Below are 15,466 nucleotides of genomic sequence, written 5' to 3'. Positions count from 1 at the left end.
AGATATATCTTCAGCCATAGAACCCCATGAAGCTCTGAATTTTTTTTTCCATTAAAGTCATCAGGACCAGGAGCTTTATCCTAATGCATTTCAACACTGCATCCAATCTCTTTCATTGTGAATGACTTTTCTAACCATTAACTTTGATCATAAAAAATCATATTCGAAGGAAGAGAATCAGTGAATGGACGATTATGACATTCTTCTTTGTATATTTCCGTGAAAAAAATTAAGAATTTCACTTGTGATAGACTGTCGATCAGAAGTTAATTCCTCATTAATTTGAAGAGACCTAATTCTATTAGATCTTCTACAAACAGAAGCAATGGAATGAAAGAAGTGTGTATTAGCATCTCCTTCCCCTTCCAATAATAGCATTTGTTAAATGGGTTGAATGCTTTATAATTCCAATAACAGATGATTTATATACTCCCTTCCGGTTTGGTGAAATGGTCTGCAGTTGTAAATACTGAGCTATCCCAAAATTCTCTCCTTCATAACCTAGAGGTACTTTTTTCTATGAACACTATCTGGTTTCATCCATCTGATACTGTTTTTTTTTTTTTTTTTTTGAAATGGTCATTTTTTTGGTACTTCATTGATCATGATGGATACTATTATTATTTGATCAAAGTGTTTGTACTTACATATTTTTGTACCATTATTGGTATGCATTATGTTGCCAGTAGGGTGCTTTTGTGTTTAAGGTGTTGTAAATTTAGATTGCATATTTTGTTTTGGAACAACATAAGTAGATTGAATGCTACTTAATATATTTAAATATAAGCTCAGGGCTTCCTTATGTCATCTTCCATTTTTCCTTTTCTTTGCAATAATTGTATTCTATGAAATGGACTATCAAGTAAAAAGTAATAAAGAGTACTCAAACAAAGTCACCTAAATCTTTTATTTGTTCAACAAATGAAGAATATGATTCAAGTGACGATTCTGGTGAAGAACATTGTCAAGATAACAATGCAAATGAAGATGAAGATAGTAATTGTGGGGGTGATTTTAAAGATAGCATGGACACTCAAAGAAGTACTTAGAGGGAGTCTGTTGTAGTACAATCTGCAAGAGCATGTATTTTTTAGATGTATTAGCAATTCATATGTGGCAAAATTATTGACTATTCTGTTTTAATGAGATTAGATATTTTTGGTTGTATTTTGCATGTACAATGGAGGTTTTTTATATTAAATATTTGATTGAGTTATATTTCTGTTATTTTTATTTTTATTATTACGTTGTTTATGTAGTACGTTGAATAATGAATAGTTTAAGAGTGAGAATTTAAACACTTTAAAAATAATAATTTCATTAACTATTTTGATATTATAAAAGTAAGTATTTGTGTAATTATTTTACTTTTTATATATTTAGTTAATAAATTAATATTATTTTGATATTGTTAGTAATTAGTCTAACTCTATGTTATATTATATTATTTTTATAACTTTAATTAGTAAAATAATTAACTCAACTATTTATTTTTATTAAATTCTCACAAGTTAAAATCTATTTTAGTTTATTAAAAAAATTAAGTACAACTATTGTAAGAGTTAATAGACTAACTTTATATAATAAAATATCTTTTTTATATAACTTTTTGATATTTAGATATTACAAAATTACAATTTTATATAACTATTTGATATTTTATTATATAATTGTAATCAAATTGTAATTTTGGCATTCTTATCCGATGTTCTTGTTCTTGAAAATTCTAAAGGTGGTGACCCTCATGGATCAATTATAGACAATGTTATACTTTCTCGAGGCTCAAGTTGTTACGGTCTTAGGGTTAAGTACCTATGTCTTCCGCTCCTAACAAGCCGGTCTTTTGGGTAGTATTGGCTAGTTGTTTAACATTTGGTGTCAGAGCAGGCGTTGCGTCCTGACTTCGAGTCCCCATGAGTGCAGGCGGACTACACGCCCCTGGCGGGGGCGTATGGGAGTATGGGCTCCTGACCTGGTCCCCGTTGCTGTATTAAGGCTGCCGTGATTGTCAGCTCGGGAGGGCGGGGTGTACTGTTATGGTCCTGGGGTTAAGTAACCTATGCCTTTTGCTCCTAGCAGGCCGGTCTTTTGGATAGTATTGGCTAGGTGCTTAACACAAGTCTAACTAGATTTTTAATAGCCTCGTTAATAGGAGCCCTTCCATCTTCACGGGTACAAGAGGTATAGTTTTCTTCATTTTTTTTCTTTTTTGTTTCTTTGGAGCAACATTATCCCTTTTCATTTGAAACCAAGGTAAACCTAAATATCCATCACTTATCACAATTATATTAACCTTCTGATCATACGTGCTTCGATTCCATGAAGAAGAGAAAAGGCTAAAGAATAGGCAGCCTAAAGAGAGAGGGAGGGAGAGAGATAGAGAGAGAGAGTAATTGAGTTCTCCTTCGTGTTCCGAGGGATTAGTAAATCCCTAGTTCTCTTATATTCAAGTACACGAAAAGATTGAAATGCCCTATGATTAACACACTCAAACATAATAATTTTAGTAGGAAAAACTCAAATTATAAAATTCCAACATAAGATATTTGACAAAATAAATCTATGGTAGTGAATTGATTGGCATCAATTTTAACCTTTTTTTTCTTCTTTTGATCTACAAAAGGATGAAGAAAATATATTGGTAATGCATGTAAAAGATACCACTGCCCAGGTCCGCCAGGGTCACAGCACAGTTGCCTCCCTCATAAAGAGAGAGGAATTCGAACGATACAGACAGGTACACTAGAAAGAGACGAAGAAGAAGAAGACGAACAAAGGCTCTTGATAAAGCTGCACCTCTCCACCGGAAGATAATAGCGTATGTTGAGATGGAACAATTAGAGTAAATGGTATTTTTGTAAAAAAATCTATGCTAATGAGTTGGCCTGTGAGTTAAGAACCGGACATTTTAGAGCGTATTGGGGGCATTACTGTCTTTCCCATAAATCATATAACAAAGACATTATTTCTAATTAAAGATTAAACGAGATCCAACTTCCGTATCAAGAGCGCATTGGGCTACGCAGCCACCATTGCCGCCTCTTCCGTGTCACCAAGGGTTCAACCACTCTTCCTGCAGCTCCATGTGCTAAACCCTATAAAACCTCTTTAATACCTCTGCTCTTCGTTCTTCAAAGAGTCGTCGCCATTCGGGAAGAGCAGTTCATTTCTCTCCTGGTCTCGGAGTTTCGTGACTGTCGATCTGATCATGGCGCATTTAGCCGTTGCTCAGGTGAGTTCAATCCGTGTTAGGTTGGAGTGGATTTTCTGGCTGTGCTGGTCGTTTCTTATCGTAGTCTATGTTTTGATTGAGTTGTCTTGGTTGAATTGAGGGTGATGATGGTGATTGTGGTGGTGGTGTTGAATTTTATTTGGACTACGAGTATGTGTGTATCTTCGGAGAATTGTGTGTATCTTGAGATGGTGATCTGGTCTTCGTTGGGCAGAAATCCTCTGTTTTGAAATTTTGTTCTTTTAATTGGTTTTAACGCCGAAAGTGGACTGCTGGCAAATCTCTTCTTTCTAGTTCCATTTGTTTTATCTTTTTTTTTTTCTTTTAAAATCAATCCACTGGAGCTGACAGTGTTTTAGTGCCATGATCAAGAAGATTTGGTTGCGTTTTACTGCATATATTACCTAACTACCGCATGCTGTTGATTTCTTGACCTTTGCTGAAAGGTTATTTTTTTATTTTTTCGGTTTGTGAGTATCAAATTTTCCAAATAATTTCAGAAGTTTGTTTTTTTTTCCCTTAGGTATGACTTTATCCTGAAACTTCCGTTTTTCATTTCTATGTTCTTGGCATTTGAAGCTGTTTGACGGAACTAGATTCGTTCTCGTCTCTTTTCCTATTTATCTTCTTGTATTTAATATATTCTTTTAGGTCAAATTGCTTTAATTATATATGTGCAAACAATACTGAATCTTGGAGTGTCCCTCGAAAATTTGCAGGCTTCTGGGTCTGTTCCAATCAGCAAGGATACATTTCCAAGGACTCACGGATTTAAGGTACGAAGATACTTTAAGAAATAGTTTTAATGAAGGTCGAAGCTATTTTTGGATTTTTTATCTTTTTGTATTATTTTGTGAATTTTGTCAGGGTATTTTATTTGTTCAGGTAGCATTTGGGGCTTGTCTATGGCTTTCAAGCAACTTTTATTATTTATTAGAATTTAACCACCTCCATTTCTTTAGCTAAACTCTATTGACGTTCTTTAAATCAGAATCACCTAAAGAGAAATCATATGTGCATATGAGATGTAACAGGAAAGTGTTGGAAGTCAGAAGTCTTACCAACGTGAGAGTCATAGTTTTATCTATGTTCTTCAGGTACTTTGACATTCAGACATCAAATGCATTAGTGTTGTTCGTTAGAACTCTGGCGAGGCAGGTTTCTTTGCATGTTCTGTCAATAGAATGTCCCCATTGGAACTCTTTGACTTCATAATTGAAAAATTTCTTTCCTCCTTCTTCACTTGCCCTCTGATAAAGTAGCCGATTTCTTTTCACTTGAGATCTTGATTTTGTTTGCCCATCGCCTTGGTCCCACTCTCATGCGTTGGGGTCCTATATTTTCAACCAGACAAGGGAGTTTTTTTTTTTTTTTTTTTTTTAAGAGGGGACCAGACTAGGGAGTTATCAGCAGCAATGAGCATAAACCATGAAATGGTGATGATGCTGTTTAATTATAATATTTGTAAGTGTGATGGTGCTTGTAATATTTTTGAGTGAAATCTTTAACTGGAGGCAAAATGGTGATAATGATGCTTGTTAGATGACATTCAACTATTTTTTAGCACTTCTTGATTCCCATGAAATAGCAATTCCAAGTGCACTGTAATTGGGATGAATCTTCTGGACCAAATGAGTCTTTTCTGCATATGTGAGGTTTTTTCTTGGTAAAAAACTGATTATGCTGTTCATTGACTTCATTCAATGATTGACATGGTTCTGTTTATTTGTAGGCACACAGTTTACGGATTCAAGACAAATCATGGGGACCCCTTGTGAATTTGAAGGCCAACAATGCATCATCAAGAAGTCGATGGAGAATCTGCATGTCCGTGCAACAAGCCAGTCAAAGCAAAGTCACTGTTTCACCACTGGAGCTTGAAGATGCAAAAGACCCTCCCATCAATATATTCAAACCCAAGGAACCATATACTGCAACTATTGTCTCTGTTGAGAGGATCGTGGGCCCTAAAGCCCCTGGAGAGACTTGTCATATTGTAATTGACCATGGTGGCAATGTTCCCTACTGGGAAGGACAGAGCTATGGTGTGATCCCTCCGGTAAGTTTTTCTAGCATGATTTTACTTAATGTCTAAATATTTATGGACATTATCTACTAATTTTATATTTATGTATATGACAGATTGGTGATAATGTCAAAAGTGTTAAAGAGATGAAAAATCCTAATATTTCTGTCTGCTGTGTAGGGTGAAAATCCTAAAAAACCTGGGAATCCTCAAAATGTCCGCCTATATTCTATTGCATCAACTAGGTATGGTGACTCTTTTGACAGCAAAACAGCCAGCTTATGTGTCAGGCGTGCAGTTTACTATGACCCTGAGACTGGGAAAGAGGATCCGTCAAAGAATGGTGTCTGCAGCAATTTCTTATGCAACTCAAAACCAGGAGAGAAAGTAAAGATAACTGGTAAAAGTTGTTTTTTATTAAGCTGTTTCTTTTTTAAATATTCCTATTTACTTAATTGATTCTTTTTTCCCTAATTTCTAATTGACATGGCAATCCAAGTTCAGTGTTAAATTTTCTTACTCTCTTAAAATTTCGGTCCACATGAATGCAGGCCCATCAGGCAAGGTGATGTTGTTGCCAGAGGATGACCCTAGTGCAACCCATATCATGATTGCAACTGGAACCGGCGTGGCCCCATTCCGTGGCTATCTCCGGCGTATGTTCATGGAGTCTGTCCCCACATTCAAATTTAATGGCCTAGCTTGGCTCTTCCTAGGTGTGGCCAATACAGACAGTTTGCTTTATGATAACGAATTCACCAAATACCTTCAGGACTATCCAGACAACTTCAGGTACGACAAGGTCCTGAGTAGAGAACAGAAGAACCAAAAGGGTGGCAAGATGTATGTTCAGGATAAGATAGAGGAATACAGTGACGAAATCTTTAAGCTCTTGGATGGAGGAGCCCACATCTACTTCTGTGGATTGAAGGGGATGATGCCTGGGATTCAAGAAACACTGAAAAGAGTTGCAGAGCAGAGAGGAGAGACTTGGGAAGAGAAATTATTGCAGCTCAAGAAGAACAAGCAGTGGCATGTGGAGGTCTATTGATTAACTGATGAAAATGGTGGTATCTGGGTAACTTATTTTTCATATTTAAGATCCTATATCCTATGAACTTCAATTTTATCAGCAGCAGCCAGTTTATATTACCGAATTTCAGCAAAACTGCTGCTGATCGTCCCATTCTTGACAGTATGGGTTGAGATGAGCTGCAGATGTAGTTTTAATTGAATTGTTGTATCAACATGGACATTGGACTCCTTGATCACATAAGAACTGCCCCCTGTTTTAGAAATACAGAGATGGGAATTATTTTTTTTTGGCAGGGGTACCTATTGACTGTATCACCATTAACCCACACATATTTGTTTGATTCTCAGTTCCCATGAGATTAGGTGAGGTTCGTACTTTACAGATGAGCCTTATTCATTCTTACAATTTATGTTTATTATTCTCAGACCAGAAACTCATGTGCTGCTCTGTTCGAGTGGGTTATCCCATGATGCCACGATAAATGCCTTTTAAGGATTCCGTATAGCCATTAAAGGTGCCTTTGCCCTATGCATCCCAGCAGAGCTTTTCATCTGGATAACTACCAGATTTTCCAAGTTTGATTTATTGGTTCCTGAGTTGTTGACTTGTTAATATATTATTTTTATAAAATACCCTTTACTCTAATTGTTCTCATCGATTCCCTCTTTAATTGGTTGATAATTATTTTTATTTACCTCAAACCTTAAAGGCGATCGAGTTCAATCCTTTTGGGTTCCTCGATATCTATTGTTGTTGTTTGTTATAAAAGTATTGTTCTTTCTATTAGGTATATTAAGTTGGTAATTATACATTAGTATGTTTAATTGTAAAGACTTGAATTTCTTTGTGATACCTTGCAGTTCAATGGTACCAAAGTTATCATAATATATTTTTTGGGTTCAAATTCGGTTGAAGTTTTTGGGTTTAAGTTCGATTGGAATTTTAAGTTCGAGGATGAGTTCAAGTCCCCTATGAAGAATACCCAGCCTTTCAAAAAGTAAGATGCCATTGTGCAAACTCTTCTTCTAAATTCACCTAGCAAAAAAGCTGGTTTTTCATCCGTGTGAGAATTAGCTTGAAATTGATGAAACCCTCCCATTTTGGAAGTTGTAGCATCAAATTGACCGATGAACCCAAATATCTGCGGCCATGATAACTGGTAAGAAACGAAAGGGTACAGAAGGTTGTTTTCAAGGTTAGAGTTAGCTAATGAAAAAATAGCTAAAATCAGCGAATGGACTCTAACATCTGATGATATGGCACGGGCGATGTACCATAAGCTGGTGGGGCCCAACACTCCATGTGGGACCCAGCTGATCAGGTACGGTTGTGTCGGTTAATGTTACAATGTGCACGTTGGCGCATGGGAGTCGCCGACGCTTTTGCGGAATTCGCTAAAAGCAAGAAAATTGTCACCACCTTTTCCCGAGAAGAGACATATTCCACCATTTCTGAATAGAAGAAAGATGGAATCATGGATAAAAAGGCAATCTGCACCCTTGCTGTTTTCGTCGTCTTTCTGATTCCTGACCCCTCACCCTCTCTGTTCGTGTTTTGAGGCTTCAGTTTCGTATGAATTCCTCTCGTCTTCTGGGTAAGTTATCGTCTTCGTTGATCTGGGTGTTCATATTTTGAAGGGAACTGCTAGCTTGCGTTTCTTCGTTGAGATCTATCTCTTTGATCTGGGAATCTTTTTGGGGATTGCGGGCGGATTTATGTTTTGTTTTTTGGAGGGTTGGTTTCTTTTTGTGATTTTGTTAGGTGTATAGTCGTGTCGTTTCTTTGGCTCATTCGATTTTGTGTGACATAAGGTTTTTTCCCAGAGGGGATTCGTCGTGCTTGTTTGCATCTTATACCCTTTTGAGGTGTGGATTATGGTTTTCTGCTTTGGAATTTTCTTCGTGATTTGGGATGGTTGGTAGTTCCAAGCCATGGGATTGTGGTTTTAGCGTAGCTAAATGTTTAGCTCTGTAGTATCTCGAACAGATTTTGCGTAGACGATGTTTCTGTGACTATGTTTTTTTAATCCGTAGTGCATTTTAATTGTTTTCTTCTCCTTCTTCTTCTTCTTCTCTTGTGTGTGTGTGTGTGTGTGTGTGTGTTAAATCTAGTGAGACCCTTTCACTGGTTGTCGTGCCACCTCTTTTGCTTTAATGATTTTGTGTCTACATACATCTCCACCCAATCCACTATTTTCACTTCTCGTGGAAGCAATATGAAAATAGGCGGAACTTCTACCACCGTTAAAGTTTTTCTGTTTCTTAGGACTTTGAAGTGTGCTTGCCTGTCCTTGCCTTCTTATTTCTTTTTCTCCTGTCTAGTGGTAGGATTTTGGGGTTTCTGATAGTTCTCTGCATATGAAAGCTTCATTTCTTGTCGTTAAAGTCTTTGCACTTATCTGAATGGTTTTCTATATGCTGGATACAGGGTATAGACTGTGATACACTTCATTGGATGGTTACAAGTTTGTGAATAAAGGGATGAGTAATAACAAGGCAAAGTCTTCACCAGGTAAGTACAAAAAGATCTGAATACTAATTAGTGTTTATTGGAATCATAATGCAAGCATTTCTTTGATAAATTTTGTTTGGAAACTATGATATTGATAGTTTAAATGTATAAGTTTTTGAAATAATGTCATGAAAATTGTTTTTTCCATGCGTAACTGCGAGAGAAGTTGGAGAAATCAATTCAGTGAAATGCTGGTTCAAGGCTTAGACACAAACGTCGGACTGTCAGTGAATGATGGAGTTGCTTTTCCATGGTGTTACTTTTTTTACTGTGCAAATAGAATAGTCCTGTGCAAAAAAATCATTCAGCACAAAAGTGATGATAAAACTAATATGAATAGAAAAGAAAATCTATAAAGATAGACAGTTTTTGGTGCTACTTCATAAGCATTGTGTTTCATAACCATTTTATATGTTTGAAATGCCAAACATGTTTGAGTGACCATGCATGTAATTACCCGTTCTTCCGTAGGTTTGCTTTGATAATAGCATTTAAATGGATGTCTATGATGGTACCTGATCTGCATCTGTCTCTGCTGCAGGTAACTTGAGAAGACTGAGAGAGCTTATGCAGAGAAATGACAATCGCATGTGTGCAGATTGTGGTGCTCCAGATCCTAAATGGGCGTAAGAAATAATAATTTCAAATTAAAATTATTTTCTGCTAGGGTGTGGAGTTCCTACATTTGCATGGATGTAACTTGACTTGGATATCCTTGTGTGGAAGTTCTCTATCTTTGTCTGTTCTCCTTATGGTGTCCTGTGGGATGATCAAAGTTCTTTTATCAGATGTCATTGCTTTTCTGGAACAAATTATACAACTAGCTCAGCTGGCCTAGGCAATTTTAGTTTCCTGCATAGTTTATGGAGAATCAGGCATTTTTGTTACTTTAGATGTTAGATAACAGAAAAATTGGTAATATGTATTTGTCTATATGAATTAAATGGTTATGTACAACAGAAGCATGAGATTTTGTTTATCAGTCTCTTTTCCCCTTTACCACATGAGTATATATGGATTTTTTAGGAGGGTAAATACTGAGGCCTGCTTTCTCATAGTGCTGTAAACGGATCTGATTTGGTCTTGATATTGTAATAGTGTGAAACCAATCTGTTTGCAGATATTAGGATATCCAAAAAATTATATGAACTTATGTTTCGCCATTTGATTTCGTTGGATAATTTTGAATTTGGATAATATCCAGATTCAAAATCAAAATAAAAAAATAAAAAGAACTGAAAGACATTGTTCTTTGAGATGTAGAGAAGCCGAGTCAAATAACTTCAATAAGGAAAAATTATCCTCTTGTCCTCTAACCCCAAAAACGTAGATAAGAGGCTAAGGAAAGAGAAATAAATCTATAGGGGAAAAAAGGAAGAGCAGAGAGAGAAATACAAGAAGAAAAATAAAAACAAGGACGAAAAAAGACAGTGCAAGAGAAAAAGAAGAGAGACAGAGAGGCCGAGAGGGAAGAACTTAGAAGTGAAGAAGAAAGACAAAGAGAGTGAGGGGCTGAAAGATGGGTTGAGAGGGGATTTCAGAGAGAAGATTCGAGAGAGAGGGAATGCTAGAGAAGGAACAAGAACTAAACCTTGCTATAGGAGAGCTGGAGCTTCTAAGGAAGAGAACCAGAGCTTATCAAAACGAAAGAGGAAATGGCTATGAAGGAGACAGCCTTCTTGGCAAAACAGGTAAAGCAGTAAGAGAATTAATTTCCCTCAGCCTTCATGCCAAAAGAGGAAAACCAGCAATTAATGGGGCTGAAGATTCTCTGCCTTGTTCACAGTAAAATATTAAAATACTCTTAAGTTGGAAATCAAGTGGAAAGTTTGAATTTTGAGAACTGGACAACATGGGATACCTTTGGCGGTAAAGGGTAATTTTTTGGATCCGGATAACTTGATTTCGATTTCAATTTGAAATTGCATTGGATAACTTATTCGAATCCTATCCGAAAAATCTAAATTTACGGATATGTCTGAACTTTCAGATCCAAATCTGGATCTGTTAGCAGCCCTACTTTCCCGACCTCAAAGCATGTCATTCCCTTCCTCCTTTAAACTCTCTTTTCTCTTTTCTTCCAATTTCCAAACAATAAATAACAAACAACGCTCCGCAATGGACCTAAAACTACATGTATATCCCCCACAACATCCCCCCCCCCCCCCCCCCCCCCCCCCCCCCCCCCCCTCTTCTCTTCAAAGAAAAAAAAAAAAAAAGCACCCTCTTTTAACTACCTAACTAACTTACCCTTCCATTACAACACAACCCTTTAAGGTTCCTTGCATTTTACTCCCCTCTACCTAAACCTTGACCTCAAAGGTTTAAAACATAGAGTTATTGCCACCATTATCTGACCTTGTGCCCATTGAGCTTTGCCACCATCATCCAACCTTGTGCCCATCGAGCTGGCTCATATAAAGCTGCCTATGTCATGATTGTTGTCCATTATTTTCGGCCCAAACTCTATCTCATTTGGTGGAACCTTTGTCATCTAAGATGATCTAAACCCAATAAGGTATGTACTTTTTTGCATCGGAAGTCTAAAGGTGTCAATTGGGACTATATCTTTGATGCTTTTCTTGGCTGTAAGGTTTGTCTCTTCTACACTCTGCGTGCTGCCCTTGTTTGCACCTCAATTTTTGCACCATTTCAGCCAAGCAATCTCTACTCTCTTTGTTGTGGTTGCTTTTGAGTCCAGGTGATCCACTCCTATGGGTCCCTGACACCTTCCATTCTGGCATCATGATATAGTCCTTTGACACCATGAGTCTAGGCGATCCATTCTGGCATCATGCTTACCATCCACTTCTATGGGGCCATGACACCATGAGTCCAGGTGATCCACTCCTAAGGTTTCTCACACTTTTTAGTAACAATCCTTTGATCTATCCTTTTTTTTGCAGGTCAGCAAACATTGGGGTATTCATATGCTTAAAGTGCTGCGGTGTTCACAGAAGCCTTGGAACTCATATTTCAAAGGTAAGATTAGTTTAGGAGTTTGTATTATTGAATGGTACCAACAAATAATTGCCATGTGCCCTCTTGAGTTCATGTTAATGTTACCACTTAGGTCTTGTCTGTGACATTGGATGAGTGGTCGGATGATGAGATAGATGCCATGTTTGAAGTTGGTGGGAATTCTTCTGCAAATGCAATTTATGAAGCCTACATTCCTAAAGGGTTTTTGAAGCCTCGCCCAGATTCAAGTCACGAGGATCGTTTGAAGTTTGTCAGGTTGTATTATGTAAGGAAAGGACTTGTATTTTTGTACATGTGAATGCAAATGGTTGGATTCTTATATTTTGTTACTTGCTTATTGTACAGGTCTAAGTATGAGCTGCAGGAGTTTCTGAAACCAAGTTTGAGAATTCTCTCATTTTCCAAGAGATCTGCTAATAATGTGAGGAAGAGCAGTCTTGAAAGCATTCGTGATTCAGACACTTCGAAGGAGATGGTAATTATTTTTTCTAGTTAAAGGAACAGCAATGTCTGTACAAAATCATTAGTAGGAGGAGAGAGGTACTAATTGTACATCAGATTGATTACTCTAACCATAAATATTGTCAAAGTTGTTTTTACTACTACTTCTGCTACTACAGCTTTAACTGCTTCAGATACAATGTAAATTTGAACATGTCATAAAAAAGTTTATTCATTACTATTCTTCTTCTGATGGAGGTATGCCAGTGAGGCTTCTATTGCACAATATCACAAGCAGTCTCCACTCATATTTGATAAAGTTTATTCATTATGATGGATATTATTGTCTTGTCAATAGGATTTAATTTTGTTTGTTATAACAGGCCGGAATGGTGGAGTTTATTGGAGTGCTGAAGGTTAAAGTAATAAAGGGCACGAATCTAGCTATTAGAGACATGCTATCAAGTGATCCGTACGTTGTGTTGACTCTTGGGCAGCAGGTGAGTCCCTTCACCCCACACCCCCGTATTACTTGTGTTCCGCCTACACAAGAATTAATATTAGTTTCAGTCTAGATCCCTGCTGTTCCATTGTCCTCATTTTACAAATATATGAGCTTTATTGGCAGTAGTGCAAACATGAGGAGTTAACTTCATTCACCGCACAGTTTTGCATAATTCATGTGCATATTGTTATCTGAAAATTTTACTGACCTCTTCAGGATGGATGTTTGTTGTGGTTCAGTTGATTTTTAAAATTCAATGGCAGTGATCTCAAATATCGAAGTCTAAATTATGTCTGGGATGAAATAATAACCAGATGGTGGTACAAGTAGATCTCATTATAGCGGAGTGAATTTTCGGACTAGAGAATAGATGTCCACCTTGTAATTCTTTTCCCTTTAATGAACTAAATTGGCCCGTGCTCTTTCATCTTTCAGAGGGTCCAGACAGCTATAATATCGAGCAATTTGAACCCAGTGTGGAATGAGGAGCTGATGCTGTCAGTCCCCAATAAATTTAAGGCACTGAAAATGGTAAGCATGCATATGTTGCAAATTTCCATGGTTCCCAGTCTCCAAACAAATAGCTCATGTCTATTTGGCTCTAATGTTTGTTTCTATCCTGTTTCATTTTTTTGTTTGTGAGCATAGAAATTTAAACCCAACTTCTTGTTGGTGAAGCCAAAAGTGTACTCTTTACCATTAGATGTGTCTGAGATATTGTCTCTTGCTCTTCTCTGACATAATGTTTTGTCATACTTATTTGCATCACAACATCATGTCCATCTTGTTTTAATTTATTTGGGCAGGTTAGGAAGTGTTAGGTTCAAACATTCCCAAGAAATGGTTATGTTATGTTGGTTACGCTTACTAAAAGAAAAAATCTGTTTCTAATTCTTCAACAAAATAAGAGAACAGTACACGGTGGATGATGAACAGGGAAGTAATGTTTCAGGCATAAGCAAACAATCCGTTGGGGATGGAAAAGGGATGTATGTAGAGTAGTTGAGTGTCTTTTCTTTGTAGAAGTTGTACCAAGGTCAATTACTAATTGTGGTGGTTAATTTGTTCTCACTATGAAACAGGAAGTTTATGACTATGACACCTTCTCAGCTGATGACATAATGGGGGAAGCTGAAATTGACATTCAGCCATTGGTTGGAGCCGCCCTGGCAATTGACGACCCTAGCATGTTTGGAGACATGCAGATTGGGAAATGGTTGAAGTCACCTGATAATGCTCTTGCTAGTGACAGCACAATAAATGTAGCTGATGGAAAGATTAAACAAGAGATGTCACTCAAGCTTCAAAATGTGGAGTCTGGAGAAGTAGATCTAGAGTTGGAGTGGTCGGCCCTGGAGCAATAGTCTTGTAACTTTTTATTAGACTCGTTTGTTTTTGTTTTTGGTTTGGTATTGATTTTTTACTTTGTGCTTATCAGTTTTCGGATCGACTTTCACATATATATAAATATATAATTATACATTGTTAGATTGTCTGAAACAATTCTAGGTTTGCTACATGTGCCTGCATCTATGACTTGTATCAGGACGAAGATTATCTTTTCTTATTTTCTCAGAAGACAGTTCTTAGGTTTGCTACATGAGCCGTCATCTTCTTCTTTTCATTTGAAGCCTCTGCACGGTTGGAAGGCAATGACAAATCATGCCCAGCGAGTCAAAAGCAAGACAGTCGACTGAGAAAGAAGATCCCATAGGTCAGTAGCTCAGATTACCAGCCTCTTAAGCAGGATTCGGTGGAATTCGTTTGTAGTTCATCAATAATTTGTTGTAGTGTGTGAGAAAAAGTGTTTTCCAACTTCGTTTGATATTTCTCATGGGATTAAAGCGGGTTTAGAGGAGATAAAAAAGGTTCTTCCATCTGGATCAAGTTAGGAGTCATTCTAAAGGGCAGTGAGTGCATCTCCCTCTTCTGTTTTTATTTGTGTTTGCTGCCTCAGTCCTTGTTGGACTGATGACATCTCCAAAACCAGAAAGGTTGTCTTGATCCCAGGCATAGGGTAATTTGGTGTTTGAATGACAAGCATTTAAGCTTAATTTTCGTTTTGGGCAAAGAATATAATTCAAAACTATGGTAGTGGTAAGAGATGTGTTCACTTAATAGGTGAAAAAAAATCCTTTTTCCCCCTAATATCAATAAAATTCTTAAAATTTTTATATCAATCTGCTAATCACATAGATAGGTCACTTCTTGATTTTGGAAACTGATCTTACTTGAATCAAAGCCTTGACTGTCGGTTTCACAACTATTTTGGAGTGGTAGTTGGGATGGTTGTGGACCGGTTGGATGGTCTTAGTTAGATGTTGTTTCTTCTTCTTCTTGGAGTGTTGCTTCATTGGTTTGGGTGTTCAAACAATTCACAAAATGGATGCTCCCATTGGCTTTTCTCTCTCCTAGCCATTCAGTTTGTCTCAATCTTGTTAAACAGTCTTTATAAGTCAATCCTCTTTTCTTCGGTGCAGTCAGCCATGCGGCAAAATGGGTACTCATCATACCTTTTCTCTCTCAAGTTCAATTGGATGGGGGACGTTTGGTCGAACAACCTTCTTCTCTTATCCTTGTTTTCTCTTTCTGCCTTTATCTGGTTGGACATTCAAATGTTTAAGTGAACAGTGTTTAGTAGAGCACTTTCTCTCTCCAGTCTGGTCGAAGGGCTTTGATTTTTTGGCCTTGCTTATTGTACTAAGGTCTCTTGTTCGGTCCAACAGAGCTACG

At 37.2% G+C, this 15,466-nt stretch overlaps 2 protein-coding genes across 3 annotated transcripts; both read left to right on the top strand.

The window, feature by feature from the left end:
* The first annotated feature begins 3,001 nt into the window (after positions 1-3,001).
* Positions 3,002-6,650, top strand: LOC137951453 (ferredoxin--NADP reductase, root isozyme, chloroplastic-like). The gene is made up of 5 exons (XM_068798115.1): positions 3,002-3,232; positions 3,952-4,008; positions 4,965-5,291; positions 5,439-5,658; positions 5,810-6,650. Exons 1-5 carry the CDS (start codon positions 3,209-3,211, stop codon positions 6,307-6,309), a joined length of 1,128 nt encoding a protein of 375 aa, XP_068654216.1. The 5' UTR covers positions 3,002-3,208; the 3' UTR covers positions 6,310-6,650.
* Positions 6,651-7,706: 1,056 nt separating this feature from the next.
* LOC137951359 (ADP-ribosylation factor GTPase-activating protein AGD12-like) lies at positions 7,707-14,333 on the top strand. 2 transcript variants are annotated; one of them, XM_068797965.1, is made up of 9 exons: positions 7,707-7,888; positions 8,722-8,805; positions 9,347-9,431; positions 11,712-11,787; positions 11,879-12,042; positions 12,133-12,262; positions 12,612-12,728; positions 13,169-13,264; positions 13,816-14,333. In XM_068797965.1, exons 2-9 carry the CDS (start codon positions 8,775-8,777, stop codon positions 14,095-14,097), a joined length of 981 nt encoding a protein of 326 aa, XP_068654066.1. In that variant the 5' UTR covers positions 7,707-7,888; positions 8,722-8,774; the 3' UTR covers positions 14,098-14,333. The 2 variants fall into 2 exon arrangements, with proteins under 2 accessions (XP_068654066.1, XP_068654067.1); XM_068797966.1 differs by lacking the exon at positions 7,707-7,888 and adding an exon at positions 7,912-8,028.
* Positions 14,334-15,466: the final 1,133 nt, after the last annotated feature.

The sequence above is a fragment of the Aristolochia californica genome, unplaced genomic scaffold, assembly GCF_029961685.1.
Source record: "Aristolochia californica isolate CCGP_79_NKW_82.1479 unplaced genomic scaffold, dmAriCali1.0.hap1 SCAF_15, whole genome shotgun sequence".
Lineage (NCBI taxonomy): Eukaryota > Viridiplantae > Streptophyta > Magnoliopsida > Piperales > Aristolochiaceae > Aristolochia > Aristolochia californica.
Note: the sequence above shows the minus strand (reverse complement) of the source record. Positions and strands in the feature narration are given on the sequence as shown.

Coding starts and splice junctions, on each gene's coding strand:
- LOC137951359 (XM_068797965.1), top strand. CDS start 8,775: ATGAGTAATAACAAGGCAAAGTCTTCACCAG. Junction 8,806..9,346: donor CAAGGCAAAGTCTTCACCAG/GTAAGTACAAAA, acceptor TCTCTGCTGCAG/GTAACTTGAGAAGACTGAGA. Junction 12,043..12,132: donor GATCGTTTGAAGTTTGTCAG/GTTGTATTATGT, acceptor CTTATTGTACAG/GTCTAAGTATGAGCTGCAGG.
- LOC137951453 (XM_068798115.1), top strand. CDS start 3,209: ATGGCGCATTTAGCCGTTGCTCAG. Junction 4,009..4,964: donor CAAGGACTCACGGATTTAAG/GTACGAAGATAC, acceptor GTTTATTTGTAG/GCACACAGTTTACGGATTCA. Junction 5,659..5,809: donor AGAGAAAGTAAAGATAACTG/GTAAAAGTTGTT, acceptor ACATGAATGCAG/GCCCATCAGGCAAGGTGATG.